We start from the raw sequence: 21876 nt of genomic DNA, 5'->3' as shown, positions 1-21876 counted from the left end.
ACTGGCAATCCTTCCGGCTCCTTTCTTGGTCCCACACTCAAGCTAGCTTCCTAGGCTGTGGGAATAAAAAGGTACCATCAGCAGTTCTTTTATTCTGATGGAAAAAGCAAGCACTAATATGTGGAAACCAAGGTTACACCGGGCAGAGCATTTCACTTCTCCACCCGTACGAGCTTGCCTCAACTTCTCCCCTCATTCCGGTTTTTGCTCAGAGTCAGTCACAAGGGGGCCCCCTTCCAGGCCATGCTCAGGGGGACCCCTCACCTTGCTTATTAATTAGACACATTTTTCTCGTTATAAAAGGACCTGGTGGGTGTCTTGAGACACATTCTGTAATAAAAGAAATAGAGGCAAAGAGCAAAGTGAGACTGAATCTGTAAAGAACATACACGCATGGATGTCTGGATCAACTCTGAAGGAATCTGATGGGGAAGATTTTCAATTTCACAGAAAACTTTGCTTTAATTCTCAGTGCTCCCACCAGCCACATCTCTGATGCTGCTGTGGCCCCGCGTGTGTGTGCCCTGCCCACATGCTTCAACGAGTACCGGCAGAATGATGGGAGATGCCACACTGTGCCTTGGGCTGTCGGAGCATGCAGTTCATTAGGCTAAAACAGGGAATGAATCCATACTTGACAGACAACTAAATACTAAAAAAAAAATGTTACAACATTATTTGCCTCTGAGGCAACTTAAATACATTTGATAACGAGGATGAAACCTTCCCCTAAGCACAGGTAAGAGGGACAGTTAAGGTCCTTCCCAGAGCGAGATGGCAGGATATTAAGGGGAGAGCTGGAGCAGCCCAGCATATTCTGCTGGTAGGTTAAAAGTAGTTTTCAAATACTGAATGTGAGGCTGATTTTGGCCACCTGTCCATCTTCTACGTGACACATCAGCAGAAATGAAGAGCAAGTATTATCAGGCTCCCAAAGCTAAGGAATTAAGGCAGGTGAAGAAATGCAGTCTTACCTTTGAACGTCTCTAGTAGATGCTTTCCCATATACCAACATGCAGTTTCGAAGTTTGGAAACTGAGTCAAACTGACAATTTTCAATCGTTTTTCTACTTCATATGCCCTGCAATACAAAGCCACATGAACTTAAAGCCCAGCAGGTCACAAGTACATCGCGCAGTGACAAACACGGCTCATAAATGCCTGAGGTTCATTTTGCAGTGCTTCATTTCTCTGTGCTGCTACTGCGTACTCTGGCATTGGACCAAAAGCAGAACATAAAAATAACACCAGTAAGAAACTGCGAGATACAGATGTAAGGTGGTTTTATTGCATTATCTGTCCAGCAACAGTGAAGAACTACTTGTATTGCCTTACGCTGGGCAAAGAACCCAGCTGAGCTGGTGGGGGCTTATCCACAAGGCGAACAGCACATTCTAGGGTAAAACTCTTGGCAATTTTTAACCATTCTTCCTTCAGGACTTGGCCACATCAACCCAAGCACCTTACGCATCCTTCCATGTGCTATGCAATAGGTGTAAGAACAGCCTGGAATAGCTCAGCATGGAGAACATGGTTGAAGGAGACAAACATGGGTACACTTTCCAAAATTGCCCAACAAAGCTACATCAACAGTATTGCAAATGTAGGCTAATTAACAGGAGAGAGGATGGCCAATTTATTAAAAACCGAGCCTCTACCTAGTTTTAGATTTTAAAGACAGATTACCTCATCTGCATTTCAACACTTAGACTATGTAGAAAATGTCCCGCAAAGGCCAAGCAGTCTACAGGTGTCAGAGTTGCATAAATCCAACCTAAAAGAGAAAGAAAAGAGTCCCGAGAATAAAAACTTGCACCGCAGTAACACAGACTTTATTCACAACATCATGTTTATACTCCACTTAGCAACTTATTTCCCAGGTACCCATACAGCTCTCCAGCCCAGGTCAGCGCCGGAACCACAGACGCGTTGAACGGAATTGCATCTGGCCCCTTGTTTGTTTTGCATGATAAAGGCCTGGCCTGGGACGGAGCTATGCAGCTCTGACTCCCAGTCCCATGGCTACCTTCGATGGTGGCTGAGGGTGACGGGGCTGTTCTGCTCACACTAACGCTGCTTTCTTGTTACTGTGAAAAGCAGCAGCAGCCACATAATGGTAACTGCTTTCACATCACCGTAAAAATCTGTGACAGCTCCTGACACTGACTTTATTGTAGTGCCAGGAACAGGTGTTTTCCAAACACTTATTTTCATACAAAAATCTACTCAAATTAGTGAATCTCTATAAATTGCTCAGGTTTTATTCCACCATCTGCTCCACTTAGTACAGTCAAAGTAAAATTCAAGCGTGTAAACATTCCGTGCAGGAGCATACCCACACATAGAAAAATGGCACTACTGGATGCTGCCTCCAAAGCACAAGTTCCAGTGCTGTTACCTACTCAGCTCAAACTAAGGATCAAGTGGGCATGTTTAAAGGCAGATGTAGGGAGAGGAAATCCCTGTCCCAAAGAGATTACAGCTTGAACAGGTCACAGGGAGTGCTGGGAGCAGCAGTGCGCATAAGGAAATAATTGTTCATGGTGAGAGGAAGATGAGGGACTGGGGCAGGACGATAACTGCCTTCACTTAGAACCCTGCACTATCTGCTGATCAACTCCCAGTCCTTATGAAGATCCTCCCAGGAACCAAGAAAAACAAAATCCACCATCCCTAACCTGCAGTGAAAGCCCGAGCCTATCAAGTAACCCATAAAATCTGTGGCACCCAGGCCTTCAGTCTCATGTGAAACCCTGAGTGCATGCCGACACGCCTGCAGGCACCTGTATAGTTCCTTGGTGTCACAGGGAATCGATGACCATGAAAAGGATGCGGTGGGGAGTCATGGTCAGCAAGTCACTCAGTGCGAATTCTCTGTTAGATGGCAAAAAGCACCTATGCCATGGCTGCATAGGGAGAGAGACCCCACGAGATACTGTAACCCAGCCAGAGAAGGAGTGGGACACTACCTACCAGTCGTACTTTTAAAAGGGTGCTAAAATATTGATAGAAAGTGGTAAAAGTTCTGAACGTTTTTAGTAAGCATGTGAAATTATACTCATACTTGGTCAGAGAAAGCGGCCAAATCACACCCCTCTGGCATTCTGGACGTGCTACCTCACCCGTGACAGCCTGCTCACCTGATGGAATGAAGAGAGTCTGTCCTTGTTTAACTGTGCATTTGTAACATTTATCTACTTGGTCTGCAAAAAACATCTCGCTGTGGTTTGCTGCCGATTGCCAGCGTTCATAAAGAGAAATATTTGCAGAGGTTGGTTTGATGAGATAAAATATCTTTTCTCCCTGAGTTAGAAAAAATAGTATTAGCAACAAGCAGCCAAACCAAGCACTGCTGCACTGGCACAGGCTCATGCACACACACACACAAATATTTATCTAAAGAAATACATAGCATTACATATTTTAACACTATTGAAGCACTATTGGCTTTGCACAGAATGGCTGAAATAATTAAATCACTAGCTGGCCACATTTGCTCAGATTTGCGGGACTGACATTGCAAGAAGTCTGCAGTACCAGGTCACAAAATCACAGCATTGTTTAGGTTGGAGAAGACCCTGAACATCATCAAGTCCAACCGTTATTAAATTCCATTATCCTGCCAAAGCAGGACACAGTATCTCTCAGGTCTTAGGTGATGTCTGTGCAGAATTAACAATTATTAAAATCCAAATACAGTGAAAACACACAAGACCACTTCCAGGCTCCAAGAGGCTTCCTCGCTCAGCAGACCCCAGCACCACTGAGAGCGTCCCCACTTAGAGCAGTTAAGGCTCTGTGTATTTCTTACAGATACAACAGGACCGTGGGGAAAACAAAAAACCCGAGACCTAAATTTTGGAGTGAATTTTAGGATGGTCTTTGCATGTGAAGTTTAGTTTGTTAGTAGATACACCGTGAAACCATGGCCCCTCACCTTCAGCACATGGTACCATGCTGAAGCTCCTCCCGAATCTATGTGGAAATCCGTGTAGCTGTCCTTCACGCAGATCAGGCAGTACTTGGTAACTTTTGGTTTAGCCAGAAGAGCATCATCAGGCCAGTAGTTTTCCACCCAGGACAACTTCTTAACTATATCTGGAGGCTCTACAAAACTGGACATCCTTTACAGAGAGAATTGAAAAGAAACAGGGATCTTTTTAAAAAAAGAGCACGAGGACCCGGATACAAGAAAGAGTGGAGCAACCTGAAGCAGCTCCTCATGTGTCGGTGGAACTGCTCTTCATTCAGAAGAGTTGTGAGAACTGTTTACAGACAGAGATTTAAGGCTTTTTAAGTACGATGAGTTTGCAAGGATCCTTTGGCTTCCACCAGTAGCAGTAATTATGATCGAGTATATGCTGTTTGTGTTTTTCCAGCCCCTGCCTCTTCGTCTGTAGGCTCAGTTACCAGCAGCACCGTTATCAGCCGCTTCACCAGCCCCCGTTGGAAGAGAAAGTGAGGCCTGTGCTCTCCTACACACATGGTCTGGCAAAAGATTTGCAAGTTAAGCTTAGTATTAAAAATCCTGGTACCAGTAACATTGGTACTAAAGGACTAAATAAGTCTTGATATGATGCTGAAAATAACAGTGATCTTTTTATTTAGACTGACTAAATTACATTAAAAAGCTCAAAAGAAAGAAAAAGTCTAATGTGGGTTGATAATGTAAATATATTTAAAATAAAAATATATAATATTTATTTATATAATGTATACACATGAATACATGTTTACATTGATCATACATTCATATTGTGTAATTTTTTATATAAATATAATGTTTATATTAAATATATAATACCTACTATAAATCACATCTAAGACAATGTAGTGACATGATAAACAGGTATTATAAGTGTTTGATCCCAGAATGTGCTAAATTTTATATTTAACTAGTCCAAAATGTGGACTGATACTTGCTGGGGGTGGAGGTTCACTGTCGGATGCTCTAAAATATCACATCAGTAAGAGTATCTGCACTTCAAACTAAAATTAAATGCTCCCATGTGTCATTTATGCTCCCTGTCAAACACTGATAACAATAACTCCGTTGAAAATGGCAGGGAGAGATGGAGCAGTGCATTCAATTAAAGTGTCACTGTCTATGTTAAGAAATAAAATATTTGCTAGTTAATGTCTAAATTAGCAGCAGATGACTGGCAGCTCCGGCAGCCCTGAAGAACAAAAGACCTCCCGTTATTCCGGGATAATGGCAGAAAGCTAAAAAAATCTCAGCTGAAGATACTGGTAGTCTTTGAAGCCTGTAATTACTAGAGATGCTTTCTGCAGAAAGGGGTGTGTGCTACTAAAACACTAACTACAGGGCTAAAGGTAATGGCTTTAAAAAAAAAAAGAGCTTGTAATTAGTCATCAGCCTTCTTTTTTAAGGCTACTTCAAGTCTTCTTGCTAAAATGGAATGCTCCCCAAAACAATCACGCTTTATTTTTATGTTGATGCTCATCACCGTCTGCCTAGCATCTGGACATAGAGGAATCTTCTCCCACCCTGACACTTCCCTTCTGGAAGTAGCAGCCACCCAGAGGGGCTACAAGAACTGTAAAAATAATCTACATGGCTGCGTGAAGTTCAGTACAATACGGATGCATCTGCCTACTCCTGGAATAAGAGCATGGCTCTGGCAATGAACACAGCTATATATAAAGACAAAGCAGTAACTTGAACTCTTAGGTATTTACAGCAGCTCATTATCCTGTATATAAATAATATAAAACACAAAGAGAATAGCAGGCTTCCTGTCACTGAGGATTGGTGATATTCACATCGCCAGCACCGTTACCTCCAGCTCACTGCACCGCTAAAGCCTCAAATGTGGAGCTGATCCATGCTGTCTCACCCCCTAACTTCCCATTGGGAAGCCAGCGTCACACCAGATCTGAACTGCTGTCATACGGATTACAGATTAGCTGGCAAATGTGCTGGAACTAGAACTATAATGCATGGTACAGCATTACAAAACTAAAAATTTCAAACTTACTCTCATTCAAGGACCTCCAGTGACACATCGCACTACACCTAGAGCCACACCTCACCTATGTACTTACTCCCCACTACTTTAAATGGAAGATCTCAGCAAGCAATCCACGATGCACTCACACCAGTGCTCTACAAGGAGGATGCTCACTGCTCTACACACATTTTAAAAAAGAACGCTCTGAGGAGATCACTGTTTCGAGATCACCTCAAGCTGGAAGAAGGGCTGTCGTCGCCTTAGATCCATCAGGATTCCAATCTCACCAGAAAAATAACACAGAATATTAAAAAATAAGACCCTGTATCCATGTTCTCCCACAAACCCACATACAGTTTTATCATACCTCTCTGGACATCTCTGTCCTCCTTTCTTTGGTCTTACCGGTAGCTGTCAAGCTGTATCTGAGTACCTAAGATCACACAGGGAACACACCGCGTTTTCATTCACTACCAGGGCAGGGCAGAGAATTTGCTCCTGGAGTATCAAGTCATGTTCTAGTCACAAATCGCTAGTATCTACCTGCAATAAATTAACTATACCTATACTACTACAGGTAAAATAAAACTGGAAGGTGCCAAAATGTTCTGTTCTGACATGTGAATGCTGATGGCACATGAACGCTGATGATGCGCAGGTGGGAATTACCATGTCCACCATGTACCATTCTCCTCAAATAGCAATTAGCACTTTCATTTCCATGCTTTGCCTGACCTGGCTGCATACAGAGGATGCTGTGGAGGGTCGGAGCAGTGAGAAGCCGCTACCCCGTGGTTAAAGCAGTCCCTCCTGCAGAGGGAACCAGCAGAGAAGGCAGAGGCAGTGCAAACTCCCAGCTAAACGCCACTGCATAGCCCGGATGCTGCACGGTGCAGCAGGCTGGACTCCTACCTCGTGTCCGAGAACTCCAGGTTGGTCACGTTGAGGACCCTTTTCCTGTTTGTACTGTAGTAGTAATCCACAAACTCCTTGAGCTTCATCTTGCAGTCTTTCTGTTTAGTGACGTCAGTGACATCGACGCTCCTCTCTGGCCCTACAAAGTCAATGAAAAAGAGAGGCTGAAGGGCAGCCTGACTTGCCCCGTTCTGTGGGCTTGGGGGCGAGTCAGCATTTTGAGAAACTTCTCAATCTTTTAATCTTCTGCTCTTCCTAGCCTTTGTATCTTCCCTGTTGCTTATGCATGTGCACACATACACCTATATATGTAAAAGATGTGTAAATACATCAAAGGTACCTGCATAAAATGCTGCCTTTGTATTCACGCTCTGAAGGAATTATTTCTGTAGTTTTTATCTTTAAAGGATTAATGTTATTTTGCATCTATTAATTTCATTATGGATTTTATTTGCAAGGTGAAAATTATATGCAAATACCTGTATATCCACAGAGTAAGCCCTACTCACCATGCTGTAGAAGTCTCGTGACTGCAGGCAGAGTTTAACACCATATGGGATGCCTCATCAAACTGATTTTCCCAACCCATAAATTCACTTATGCTCTGTTTTACATTTTTGCTTACAAACCCATAATTGAGGAGTTTTGCGGGAAAATTCTCATTTTTTAACATGATATTTTGGGTGTCATACAAAAAATCGCCTTTTTGTTATTTTACCCCAAATTACACCTATCAAAAGTCCACTGTATTAAGAGTATAGAGAGTAAGCTGCTAGTACCAACACACTCCCTCTGATGGACCTTGCTGGACACAATTCTCCAATGTTAATATTAACAGTATTGGTCAATTAGTGGCATTTAACACTGGGCACACCAGAGAACACATGGAGAAGGTCAGAGCTTTATAACGAGTGTCCACTTCCAAGCATTTTCTGCATGAAAAGCATCTCTCCAGTCTTTCTTCCCTTCAGTTTTAATTGGCCTCATTTCTCCTCTCCCAGCGTTTCATTCATAGCTTTTTTCACATGAGGAGAGGGGAAAAAAAATCCATTTGTTTTTGCATGAAATGCCAGAACAGTAATGATGTATTTGGCAGCCTCACTTGTGGTGTTTTGTCCTCTGCTGCTTACTTTAGGTTGTTTCTCAAAGACATTCTAGGTCCGATGTAATAAACTACAAAACAGGGAGACAAACCCCTGCCTGGGAACTCGCCCAGTTCAAGCGCGCTAACCCCACAGAGGTTAGACCAGCGCGGCTTTGTTCCCTTCCCTTCCCTTTCAAATCTGGTGCCAGCTCCAGACTAAAGAACCCATGTTCTTCCCTCCAGCTTTTCGCTCACTGTTCCATTGGTAGGGTGGATTATTGCAGCTAAAGGCTGGGGGAAAGCTGGCAGATGCACAAGGAGCACCTAGGTCATGCAAGAAAATCTGCTAAGCATAGCAGATGGGCAAGGAAAATATGTTTCCTGTAGAAGCAACAGGATAGAGAGAACAGTAAAATCAGGGGTCTTGAATCCTCCTTTATTCATAGTTATCTCGCTGCATGCAATCACTGCAAAAGCTGTAGGTACGGTCAGGAACACCAGCATCTTGTGACAGTGTCCTCCTTTGGACTTGATGATCTTAAAGGTCTTTTCCAACCCAAATGATTCTGTGATTCTCCAGTTTGGGGAGCAGGTCAATGGCCTGGTAAGGAGCATGCAGGAGGAGGGGGCAGTGAGCAGGCCACATCAGGAGATAAAGGCACCATGAAACACAGACGGATACACTGGAGCTGGAGTCATGGCTCCAAAAGGATGCTGCCTTGCCAGAAGACTGGAAGGAGAGAGAAGGGACAGAAACGACACAGAGGAAGGATGGAGCAAGAGAGGACAAGAGACAAGATCACACATGCTAAGGGAAGAAGGATGCAGGGACAAGAGAAGTGACTTCCATGGCTCCCGGCATCTTCCAAGGCAGGATGACATGATGACTTGCGAGAAGGTGCAGTACAATAAATACCCTGCTCAGGTACAATAACCTGCTCAGCTGAGAGACAGGAGGATGCCAGAATGCATCCAAATGACCGGCAGCAATGAAAATACACTGCCAGCAGTGTTAAAAAACGTACTGCAAAGGCAGAGTGGGAGTCTCAGTTTAGTAATTCCGTCAACACAAAGCAGGATGGAGGTAATCAGTTAAGACCTGGCCTGGAGAAATAGGTTTTTTATACTATGATGACTGTTTCTTTTAATGCTGTGCTATGGAGTACAGTGCAGTCTGGCTCAGGCTCACTGTAAGATGCACAAGTTGGTACAAGAAACAAAGAGTGAATTAATTGCTAATTACAAGCTACTGCTACATAACAAATATTGAAGTCAGGACAGCTCAAGACATAGACAATACTTTACAATATATTTTACATTTTTTAATACAAATTATATATATATATATATAAGTAAAAAGCAGCTGAGCTCCAAGTGGTACCATGCCACCCGCTTGCCAGATACGCACCAACATAGTTTTCAACATCGCTGACGTAGAAGGTGGGTGCAGGTACGGACAAACCCAGGCCGTCCTTCTTTGGGACAAGGATGGGCTCTGCAAAGCCATTTTCTTCCAAATACTCTGTTGTTAGCTGGCTGCCTGGCACTTTCACGACTATATCTTCAGCACTGAAAAAGTAAACACAGATTGAACAGTGTGGTGCTTCCACCGCAGAGTTTGGCATCTTCTGCATTTCACTACTGAAAGGAAAAGTTATGGGTAAGCAATCATACACAAATTAGGTGCGAAAGACAAAAGCGAAAAAGCCATTTATTGCAAAGCATGCAGGGCACATCCAGAGAGCCTCATGCACCAACCGCTGGAAACTCCTAAAATAACCGCTTACAGAGAAAGATCGTTTTCCTCAGCTACCGGGACCTGTCGAGTTACCAGTGATCAATGTTAAAGAAATTAGCGTTAAATGTTCCACACTAAAGAAGGCGAGCTGAAAAATGTACATAATCTCAAATAAATTGTCCAGGAAATACTTTGCAAATCGTTTTTAAGTAGTCAAATAAATTACTCAGGAAATATTCTGCAAATTGTTTTCAAGTCGCTGGGAGGGCGTCAAAGGGACTAAGGAAAGGGCAGCTTCAATGGGTGACCAGCAATTTGCACCGACAACTCTCAAGGGGAGATCAGGTCTGATTTCTACATCTTTTCAAGAGTAAACCGCTTTGAATTCAGAGGGAAAAATGATGGAATATGAACGACCATCTGTCCCAAAAGTGCCCTGCCACCCTGTGCAGTTTATCAGCTGGGCTCCGGAAACTGTCTGGCAGGCCGGGGCCATAGCTGCCGGGCCGGGGGGGGGCGGAACCGCAAAACTTTTGAGTGTTCACCCCAAAAAGCACTACCTCCCCAAGCAGGTAAGGCTAATGCGTGACTGCCCTCTCCTGCGGCAGTTCTGAACTACAGCTCACATCTCCATAAGACACCAAAAACCAGCAGGAAAGAGGAGGAGGCTGCGAGCACTGCCATGGTGGCCGGCACGCTCCGGCCTCACCACCTTCGCCGCCCCATGGAGCCCAACCTGCGGCGGAGCCCCCGAAATCCTTTAACCGTGGAAGCCCCCCCCAGACCCTTTGCTGTGGGGGCTCCTCCTTCAACCCCACCATGCAGGGAGAACCCCTCGCCCTGGGCCTGCTCAGGCTGCCCTGGGGGTCGGGCTCTGCTCCCAGGGAACGGGCAATGGAACGAGGGGAAACTGTCTCAAGTTGTGCCAAGGCAGGTGCTTAGGGCCAGGGTTTAGTGGTGGGATGGCAGGGTTAGGGTAACGGTTGGGCTTGGTGATCTTAAAGGGCTTTTCCAACCTAAACAATTCTATGATTCTATGATACACCAGGTGGGAGGTTTGAACCCCCGGGAGAACAAGACGGTCAGATGCAAAGAGGGATAAGCTGCAGAAAACCAGCATATTTCTGGGTCACCCCAGCCACACTGCATCGTCAATATCTGATCAGGAGGCAAATTTAATTAATAATTTATTAAAAGGAGCATTCCTCATTTTATGTGAGCACTGGTACTGTACGCCAGCAATGTGGAAAGAATGAGGCTGAAGGTTTTAAGGAGCACGAAGCAAACCATGATTTACCGCTCAACCTCTGCGCTTACTCTACAGTGCCCACATGCATCTCGTGCCCTTGTTCAAGTCTGATTTGCTTCTCCATGTGCCACATAATCTTACACACAGTCGTAAAGAGAGATCATAAAGCATCTAGTAACGACCACGGCAAAATGCAGAGCCTGGCACCTACACTGCAGTACCTGAACCATCAATTTCATTATTACTGCTACTACTGTTACTACCCTAATGCCATTTTGCTATTAGACATTCAGGAGCGGAAGGACGTGAATTATACTTTTTGCCTTTTTGCTCTTTTCACTGTTGCTTTCGATCCGAGCCACGGGTTATAATTTACTGCTGTGTGCTGTGAATCAGCAGTGATGCTTCTGCCTCGGAACTGAGACCCCCTTTTTCCATTCATCACATTCTGACTGACGAGCGGTGGGTTTTGTTCTGTGAACATCTGCAGATTTCATTCATTTTCTTCAGAAGAGAAAATTTCTCAACAAGACTTTGTTTTCGTGATGGCGCAAGCACAGATGTCAGAGGCCTGAATCGTGCAGGCACTCCTTTTGGCTACAGACCCTGCTTTCTCAGAAACTTTGATTTGGCAGCAAGAGTTTCTTATGTGCGCATTTATCTGAGAAATAAACAAAAAAAAATGAGGGTCCACTTTTTTTTTTACACTTTGGGAGTGCTCACGAGATACTGGGTGTGTGAGTGCAACCTCAGAGGCCATCCCGAGTTACTGAAATCATTCTGCCTGGGCCTTCAGCCTTCTTTAAATTAGCTTTGCAACCTGGCAAGTTGGTCTGTTTACAAAAAAAAAAAAAAGAGGCTACGACAAAAATCTAGCAGGCCCAAATAAAAATAGCCAGGGTCCTGAGTTCAGTGAGACACATCTGTAAATGCTGCAGACGCTTGGCTGGGGTATTGTCAGCCTTTTCCTTAACCAGCCTAAGACTGGTGTCTGCAATTAAATGTGAAATTAAATTCTCTGTAAAAAGGAAGAAGTTTTGTGTTTACCAAGTAGACTTTACCAGTCTCCAAGGACTCTTCTAAAATAATTAGTCTTTAATAATTAAGGATTTATTTGGCTAAGGCCTACATTAAAGAACCAGAAGAAAATCATCAGTTTTACAAATGGCTGTGAAGCAGCCTAATAAAGTGTGGAACATGTCACCTAACAATTAGCACTATTCATTACCCCAAATAAGAGAGCCTTTGTCACTGTGGCAACTGAGGATGTTGTTGTTCTTCCTTCCAAGATGGAGACAGACTTCAGCAAAACCATCAGTATTTCTGAGAGCTGGATAATTCTGTGCAATAAACTGGCTACTTTCTTATGCAAGCGAGTGTCGCAGGGGCCACACACGTTCCTGTTCTTGCCTTCACAAGTACTAGCTTCTACAGAAATCCCCAGGAACTGGGCTCCATCAAGAGTAGATTTTAATATGGCTGCACAAGTATAAAAAAGAGGAAGAGCCTGGGACATTGGCAATAAACCAGCACTCGTTTAAATGTCATTGCTCTGTCCGATACGCTGCTTTCAGCAGGGATCATGGCCAGCTTCCCAGGGAACCAGCTATCTACACTTCACCTCAACAGCCCTGTCCGTGTGCACTGCTCAAGCACCTACCTCGGGAAAGTGCGACTTCGAAGCTCCTTTATAAAGACCTGGCTCCCGTTCTGTACAGGTTTGACCTCTGTTGTCTGTCCAGTATCGTGTTTATGCCAATTTCTTTTCTTCTTCACTGAAAAAGAATGAATGGGACAGTACCATACATTAAGTAGAAGATAATTATTAAGATATTTGAAGGAAGGACGAATCTTCATTTCATTTCTTAGGCAAGCAGAGAAGAGGGAACCCCCACTATGCTGCACTGCAAATTTTAATATTGCTCTCAATTCACCATTAGACAATTATACTGTAGCCTGAAGATCTATTACACACTGAACAGTGCTCATTTTGTAACATAAGGGCAACCAGACGGGTAATTACCGAGCTGCACAGCTACAGCAGGCTTTATGCAAACACAGGCTCTGGACGTTTTGTACTTGCCAGACTACACACTTCATCCTAAAACTCTTGGAAAGCCACTCTTCTGCTGTCTCAATATGCAGTATAGATTTCGAGGAATATATTTGCCATGAATTACATTAGTCTAAAGGTCTGTCCAGCAGTGGCAGATTTGACATCACTTTTGACGGGCTTTGAGTTATGCCCTGCACACAGCATGCACATGAAAGGAGAAAGAAAAGAAAAAAAAAAAAAGATGCAAGGGCACCGTAAGTGCAATTTTTAGATCTCCGCTTATTCCTAGGTTTTGAAAGGCAAGCCAGGCTTAGGCCTTAAGCTGATGACAGCAGGCGGAAGGCCCCTCGCCCGTGCGCCCAGTGGGTAAGACATAGGAGCAAGCTCATCACGGAAAAAGGGTCGGCTGGAATAAGCACAAACAAGCAAGGCTAATGTCAATGTAATTCTGCCTCTTTGACAGCCAGATGATGCAGGGCAAGAAAAACTGGTCCAGCTTTTCCTCTTAGTCAGCGCTCGCTCTCTCAGCTGTTCCCACTTCCATAGTCTGTCCAGACATGCTCATTTTGGTAGGAAATTGTTTTTGTCCCGCGTGCATATTCACACCATATCAAGCCTCCAATAGTAGAATTTTCATATGTCACAACCCTCTTTTATTCTTCACCCTCGTTTTAAATGATGAAACTCAGTATTCTACCCCAAAATCAAGATCTCAGGCTTTTGTTACTGCTCGGAACAGCTACGGAAGGAAGCAGACTCCTCGGTAGCCAGGCACGGACAGCACCCTTTCCTCGCCCTTTGCACGTGCACACACACACAGAGCTGCACACTTTTCATTACGAAAGGAATCTGGAGGCCACCACTATACGACATGAGGTTTGGAAAAAGCTAACTTTGTTTTCCCAACCACAACCCTGGAATAACTCAGGCAAAAGACACCTCCCAAGGAATCCATCCCAGGTTTTGCACAAAGCATGTTGGTTTTATTAGTTCCATGCAGCTCTCCAGCCTAGCTGGATATATTCATTAAAGCTGCTAGTTCTTTATCTTAATGACTCTCAGGCCTAGTGTATTAATTCAATGCTCCTGGTAACAAAGGGAACAAGCCCTACGTGAATGCCAAGCCTTCCTTCTCTCCTTCCCTTCCCAAGGACTGCCTCCTCCTGCTCTCAGCCGATCCGAACCAATTCACTCTTGCCCAACTCCTGGGGAAGAGGTGCTGCTTGCTGCAGTGCAAATTGAAGCGCTGATCGTGTTAGTGTGTTCTTTTATTACACTTCCCATAGCATGGAGAAACAGAAGCGGCAAACCAGTGCTGGATTAAGAAATTCCCCGCAACTCTTCCAAGAAGCAGCGGGGAGCAACGGCACTGCGGGCCAGCGGGCGCCCAGTTCGTGTGCCGAGCCCTGCTGCAGAGGCAGTGGAGATGCCCCCGCCGCCAGGACCCTCCTCGGGAGCGGCTGCCCCCCGGGCCGCAGCGAGCCAGCGGATGTAGCCCATTATACGACATCAAACGATCGACGTTTGGCCCATTTTCAGCCATCCCCTTTAAGTTTCATCTTCCTCATGAGCACCACAGCCAGGATTAAAGGCCCATTAATGTGCAACAAATACTAGCTTTGGCCAGAAAGGCCACTTTTCCTTAAGTGATTACAGACTTCTTTTTCCGCAGAACTTTCTTATCTAAATTCGTCCATTGGGAAGCACAACCCGCTCCTTCTACAAAAACCCTCCGGAGGAAAAAAGGAATGTATTTTTAGGAAAGACATATCTCAAAATGAGTAATTCCAGGCTTCAAAGGTATACTTACACTATTTCAAATGTGTTTCTGAAGACGGGATACCTAGAAGCACCCTGTTAGTTCCCTATTGATTTATACTAAAGGTTGTAACTACTTAAAACCAGTTTCAGCCTGACTTTGATTTGCTTGCATGTATGTAGCTTCGCCGATTCCCAAGAATTTCTCCCAATTTTCACTGCTGCAAATGAGACAGCAATCAAGCCGAACATTTCCTATCATGGAGTCAAGTTGCCTAAACAAAGCACTTACATTTTCCTTAAATGATGGCAGAAAATTTTGCATGAACATGTGTGATTTTTCCCAAAGGGCAGTCCCTACAAACTTCATTAAAGCAAAATGGCTTGCGACGTCATATGGCAGGAAGCAATCTTCTGAAATAGTAGCCACTAAGCCACACTGGGAAAGTGGAAAAAAATTTAGAAGAGGAAAATTATTTTTAAATTTGACATCTGGAAAGTATATATTGCAGAATGCTTGCTCCAGAAATACACATATATTTTTAAATCCAGACGAGTTGCATAACAGACAATTGGTGTCCGTGTTTCCCTTCACTAAGCTTGCAATAATTAAATCCTACCAGTGAACTACGGGCTCTGGAACAACTCCGACTCATTTATCTCAAAGCTGATACTGCCAGAGAACTAGTCTGAACGCATATTGCAGCAGTTAATGACCAAATGAAAGCGATCAACTCACGGAAGTCCCGGCAGAGCCCGAGTGCTGCGTAGCAGGATGCCCTGCATACAAATGCCTGACAGAACGAATGCATTCAGCCAAGCTGTTCCTGCCTTCATTTCATCTGTCTTTTTAACTGTCCTGGCCTATTGCACTCCGCAAGGAGGGGCTACAGGATAACAGCCTCATTTCCCAACAGGAGCCACGATTCTAGGAGATAATGGTGCAGCCTGAGAACCTGTGATCCCATGCGTCGCCAAAACTCACGGTAAGGTTACCAATGACCAGCATTTCCGCAGCCCTGAAATTCTTGTGCTCGACTACTTTGGTCTCGTACATCATTAAAGTTTCTGGGATGCATTCGAAGGGAGAAAACAAAGTCGTGCTGCTGCACCACAGGCTTAGATCACACTCCATATTCCCACCACACTGGTAACCCCATACACTGGTAAGAGTACACCTAGGGACAGCGCTCCAGAAGCACCTTCTGCTGTGCCACATGATGCAGATGGCAGGACGTACTGCCAAGCTGGATTTTTTATTTGGATAAAAAGCACTGGATGGCCCAAAACCTTCTTAAAGCATAAGAAGATTTTCATCGATTCAACTTGCCTTGTCTTAACTGGTGAGTTAAACTGGTAATCTTTTTATCGAAACTGCCATTTCTTGAATTCTGAGATGATGCACCCCAGTTTTATAGAACTGATACTTAATTCCTGATTACAGACTTTTGCCGCTTCTGATTTTTTTTCCCCTCATGCTGAAAAGTAGGTGCCTTTCATCATTCTTAATGCAAAGCAAAGTGAAACAAATCAAAGCTTCAGACACATCTGTGTTATAGAAAACTCACAGAGGCTAGAAATCCTGCACTGCCGGGTCAGTAACAGCCTGGGAGTATCTGCAGTCGTACCCCTTTTCAACACAACGCATTCTAATACCAAACTCTTCGCTTGAAGGTGATTTGTGGTTATTTGTTTGACCCATTTCCAGAGCGTTTGTCAGAAATCTTCCCACAAAACATGAGAAAGGACAACACTTTTCCATCGCGACACTTTGTGGGGACATGCTGATTTTGTTCAGTCTTCCAGAACAAGCCTCCCAAGGGGGTTTTTGCCAGCTTGCCCAATCTGTGGGTGCCCTGTTGTTAGCAGACCGTCTGGGAGACAGGAGGAGCTGCAGGTCATTCAGGTTTCCAGTTCACACTTGATTGTGAAGAAGTCAAAGCAGAAAAATGAATCCCATTTTTGCCCCCCAAACTGAACATTTCAGACTCCTCCCATTTCCCCCTAGAAAATATTTAAACTTTAACTTTTAAAGCAGTGCAGAAATAATTGCTTGGGTTTACAATTACTGAACTGAAGTCAGCTTCCAACCACCCCTTATTTTGCACTAGAGAAGGGATGTTAAGTTTCGTTCCGCTCCTGGGAGGTGAGCACAGTGCTCCCCCTCTGCGTGTTGCTGCAAGGTGGAAAAGCAGTGAGAACATCCTCATCGTTGCTGTTTACTTACGAGAAATGGCTTTCAAAGAAAGCATTTAATCTTTTAAAGGGGTTGGCTTCGTTGCTTCCCCCCCCCCATTCTATAATAGAAAGAATTTGTGAATTAATCTGACCAAAGCAAACACATCCTACGGTTCTTTCCCAGACAAAACTCCCACTGAGATCAACTGTCACGTTTACTCAGGAGAACTTTTTCCTGCGAAAGAACTGCAAGAATTGGCACCCTCGCTGCATCCTACAATTTTGACTGCTGCTGAAATTGCTACAGTTGTATATCCAGGCCAAGCACAACACACTGTGCTCTTCCCATCCAATGACAAAACCCACCACACAGCTTCCCAAACTCACCTTAGCAGCACTCGCTGCCTCTGTAGGGTTTTTCTAGCCCACAGTACTAAGTAACTCCACAGTTCCTAACTCCATGCAAGGAAGCATCATTGCCATCGCTGGGGCCGGGGAACTGATGTTGTCCAGGTAAGGTGCCTTGCATCAGTGCATGCACACTGCCTGAGGCCAGGCAGGGAGCTGCATCCAAAGCTCTGCAATCCAACCCACGCTTTTCTCCCCCCCCAACATCTTTTTTCACCACATGGTTTGAATTCTAATATTTATGACGTGATGTTTAGGTGTCCCTTTTCATAATGGAAAAAGAAGTGTTTTGTTTAAACATACACAATCCGCTACCTAGCTGAGGACTAGCCATGCAAGTATACTTACAAGTAGACTTTCCGTGGGTTTTCTCACAATTTGGACAATGATAGATGTCGATATCTGGTGCCTCTTCTTCTTCAACACCCACACAGCTGGAATACACAAAGGCAAACATTACATTAGCTTGAGTCTGTCTCCAAACCTGTGCGAACGCAATTCATAATGATAAACCCCAAGCCCCAGTAAGCCGTGCATTTCCTATGCAGGGTGCATTTACTGACTGCTAACGGCTGTACCGAAGCAAAGCTCAGGTGCTTTTTACACTAGTATGGTCAGACTGGATTGTTTGCAGCCTGCCTTCCTGATGTGCTCAAAAAGATGGCAGCCAGAAGCCCCCCACCAGCTCCCCGTGGACCCTCGTTAAAATGAGGCAGAGAGCCCCAAGGGACTTTATTTTTCCCAGGGGGACCATTTTGTATCTATATAGAGTTCTCTGTGCACCATCCCACACAAAACCAATTAACAAAACGCATCTTCTTTACCGAGCGTGTATGGACAGCTGCGAGGCACCAGCATAATCTTGGCAAGGTATACGACATGCAAGACTTCTGTAAGTTCCACATCTATTACCATATGCGAAGATGAGGAGGAAAAGATGACAGATAGCTCACAGCGCTTCTGGCTGCCAAGAAGATGGGTTGGATCGTGGCAGATGTGCAGAACACCCACCGAGATTATTTTGGATGGCACAACGTATGCAACAATACAGCGCAGCCTGCCGGCACGCCGTGTGGGTGCGATCCAGGGCCAGAACACAGTGCAAGGAAAAAACAACGCTAAGCTGCAAAGGAATGAAGTACCCGGGATGAGAAGCTGTTGCGCAGTCAAAGCACCGAGCAGCCGGGCGAATCATCAAACTGCAGAACGGCACTGATCCTTCCTGACAGGGGGAAAGCAAACGGGATTCTGCTCCTGCGTGCTAGGTCTGAAGCAGCCCAGGCTGCAAGGCACATTTACAACACAGAAAAAAAGATTTTCAGCTGGGCGCTGCGAGATGCGGCTCGTGTCATGGATCCATGAGAGCTCACCTAGGCAGGAGGATCCCCGAGAGGCAGTGAAGGCAGCTTCACCTTAACCACCTGCAGAAGTAAGGCTAGATCGCACCGTGATAAGAGCACTCGGGAGTTTCTCTACTTCACAGCCTGAAATGCCTTCTCAGTGCTCTTCACTTAGCAGAAAACACCTTTCTGCCAGAGAAAGGCCTTGGGCGTGTGTCACGGCAATGCCGCCGCCGCGCCTGTGGTAGCGTTCAGCCTCCTTGCACGCCGCTGGCGGTGCAAAGGGGCGATTAGTGCAGGATGGTGAATTCAGAGGCTTTAGCTGCCGGTTCTACCCCATGGGAAGCAGAGGAGGGGATATCTGCTCCTCTCCCACAGGCAAAGCAAGGGGGCATGCCAGTTCTGTCCAGTGACTTACAGAATCTCTCAAACCATTCTGGCTGTGTTCAAGCTCTCTAAGACAACACTACAGCATCCAAAATTACAAACAAGTTCAATAATTAGAGAAATTCATGCAGGTTGGATACACCGGTAATGACTAAACTTGACAGTCTGGATGCAGGAAGGCACTAAACTCCTGGTTGCTGGCAGACAAGAAGGTGCATGGATAAAGGACGATGGATGATCACACAAGCCCACTCCTTCCGTGCTTTTTTAAGCCTTGCAAGTCCCTGCTGTTGGGACCCAGCTACGTGGCTCCATGGAGCCCAGAGCTCTTTCAATGACTTTGGTAGGGTGTGGGGGTGTGCACGTGTGTGCAGGCATACGGTGCACGTGAGCACACAGGCAAACACGTGCATGCTTGGGGCAGGAGAAGTAACCGTGAAAATATACCACGACCCTCTCTGTTCACAAAGGTGGGTCTGAAACCACCATTGAACCCAAGGCACACAGCGATGTGCGGCTCTACGCAACACAATTACAAACCACAGATCTATTTGCTTCTAGAAAAGAGCATCAACAAAACCCATACTGAGTCTGCAACCAAGCTGAGAAAGGCCAGACTAGCTAAGACCTGGAAACAAATCTTTCTTATAACCATTGTAAATGTTTTGTCAAAATAAGATTCTGCCAGAAGACCTCGTGGGTATTTTCATCCTGTTGCAGCTGCCAGCGAGCATAAGGGACCCAGCTCCCTCCAAGCCAAAGAGTATGGGGTAATAGAAGCTTTGCAACCGAAGCCAGAGGACCTCTCACTTCTGTGCGTTCAGCTTGTGAACAGGCTGGTCAACAGGTCATGAGCTCTGAATCGTGTAGAAGCAACTGCAGAGCTAGCTGATTCTTTTTTTATTATTAAACAGCTACTTGAAAAAATACAAAATGGTTGGGTCTCCCTGGGCAGCCAGCATGGAAAACTGAAGAGTCAGTTTTCAGACAGGAAAAATCATCACAACAATCCAGCCCTCAGAGTCAAGTACACACAGGCAGTAAAATACCAGATTAAGCAGTAGAAAATTTAAACAAACACTGGCAGATTAGAGCAAGCATAAGAGAACAGAGAGGATTCCCCTACCCATAAAGCTGTGTCAGCTGCTTATGCCATTGGATTGAGCTTGTTAAACTTAGGAAAGGTATGGATTAGGCTCTATACGAGGGCCTCAAAAGCCTATATTTAGCCAAACTAAGGAGATGAGACCCCTGGGCGCTGCATGGATTGCTACGGGAAGAGGTATGAAAGGCCACCACACTGGGCGAAGGCCTCCATGCGGTGGGAGCTATTGTTCTGAGAGCAAGTAAAAATATTTAACTAGAACAAAATGGGAAAGTAAAAATAACCGACCTCAAACACAAACGGTCCTCTAAAAGATGCAGTCAACTTTTCCAACTGCAGCATGGCTTTTGAATAAGGTTTGGCCATTTACAGCCTCTTGCAGGCAGAAGCTGCTATCCCCACTGTATGCCAAATTGCGAGTACAAGCAATCACCCCACTGAAAAGTCTCAAGTGATCTTTAACCAGTCTGTGCCCCCTCTTCTCAATGAAAAGAGCCAGGTATTTCCACCAGCAGAACCATTTGTGGGTTCCATGTCAATATACACATAAAAAAATTGAATTTCCCTAGTTAAAGACAGGACTGACAGAGACAGCCCCTCAAGAACGTTCTTGCCAGGAGGAGGAGGACTTCTTGCCAGGTGTATTGGTTTTACGTGGCAAGGTTTTGGTAGCTCGAGTCCGCCAGCTCCACAGCAGTGACCTACCCTCAAGCTGGTCTCCAGCACATGTGAATGAGAACCCGAAGGCAACTGCCAGCCTTGGCAGAAGTCAGCCCAGAGTCCTGAAGCGGTCTCCTGCCTAATTTACAAACGTATTTTTTTTTCTCAGAGCGGTTAATTAACAATAGAATAGAATCAAAGCATTTCTCCAGCTGAAGAAAACCAAGTCATCTATAGCAGCGGAACAGTGCTGTCCTTCCTCTCCACCCTCCAAATTCGAGCACAAATGGAGCTTTGTGTTTTGCATCTTATTTTCATGAGAACACTCCACTTTGGTGCCTCCAGTTTCTTTTTTCAGCTCCATTCTCCTGAGAGAAACACAAACATAAAAAAGGCTCGAGCCAAGCGTTTGGCCCCCTGCAACGATCAGGCAGGTGTGGGATGACAGGCAGCGCGCTCAGGAGCAGCCTTCACCAAGGGGCCCTGCCGCTGCTGGCCCCGCGTCACTCTATGAGCCCTGGATGCATTACCATCAGAGAGAAGAACTGGGAAAAGCTCTCAGGAGCGCTTTTGTGTGACTATTTGGATCTGGCAATGAGATAAAAACGGGTGGAGCAACGGAACTGCAAGGCAGTGGGTAAGGCAGAGCTTGCAAGAGGACGGGCAGGGAGCAGAGGGCCCACCGACAGGGGGCAAAGCTGGAAGCAGCTGGAGCAGATTTATTTGCTTCATTTGTACCAGCAGCCCAAGAATCTGTTTCACAAATGACAGAATCACAGAATCATTTGGGTTGGAAAGGACTTTTAACATCATCCATCCCAACCGTTACCCTAACCCTGCCATCCCACCACTAAACCCTGGCCCTAAGCACCTCGTCTGTCTGGCTTTTAAATACCGCCCAGGGATGGGGACTCGACCCCTTCCCTGGGCAGCCCCTTGCAGTGCTTGACAGCCCTTTTGGGGAAGGAATTTTTCCCAATGTCCAACCTAAACCTGCCCTGGCACAACTTGAGGCCGTTTCCCCTC

General features: G+C 45.3%; 1 protein-coding gene across 1 annotated transcript in view; it reads right to left on the bottom strand.

Annotated features, from left to right (window-relative positions):
* PHF2 (PHD finger protein 2) overlaps positions 1-17815 on the bottom strand; it is a 47440-nt gene extending 29625 nt beyond the window's left edge. The window contains exons 1-8 of the mRNA XM_035903318.1: positions 17707-17815; positions 12619-12733; positions 9380-9540; positions 6885-7026; positions 3938-4124; positions 3141-3303; positions 1687-1774; positions 975-1081 (exon numbers count right to left, since the gene is read on the bottom strand). Of these exons, the coding sequence (XP_035759211.1) occupies positions 975-1081; positions 1687-1774; positions 3141-3303; positions 3938-4124; positions 6885-7026; positions 9380-9540; positions 12619-12733; positions 17707-17815 (1072 nt within the window). The remainder of the gene's footprint in view (positions 1-974; positions 1082-1686; positions 1775-3140; positions 3304-3937; positions 4125-6884; positions 7027-9379; positions 9541-12618; positions 12734-17706) is intronic.
* Between the last annotated feature and the right edge of the window lie 4061 nt (positions 17816-21876).

Source organism: Egretta garzetta, unplaced genomic scaffold (assembly GCF_000687185.1).
Source record: "Egretta garzetta isolate BGI_Z169 unplaced genomic scaffold, ASM68718v1 scaffold451, whole genome shotgun sequence".
Taxonomy (NCBI): domain Eukaryota; kingdom Metazoa; phylum Chordata; class Aves; order Pelecaniformes; family Ardeidae; genus Egretta; species Egretta garzetta.
The sequence above is the reverse complement of the archived record's forward strand: the minus strand, read 5'-3'. Positions and strand labels throughout refer to the sequence as shown.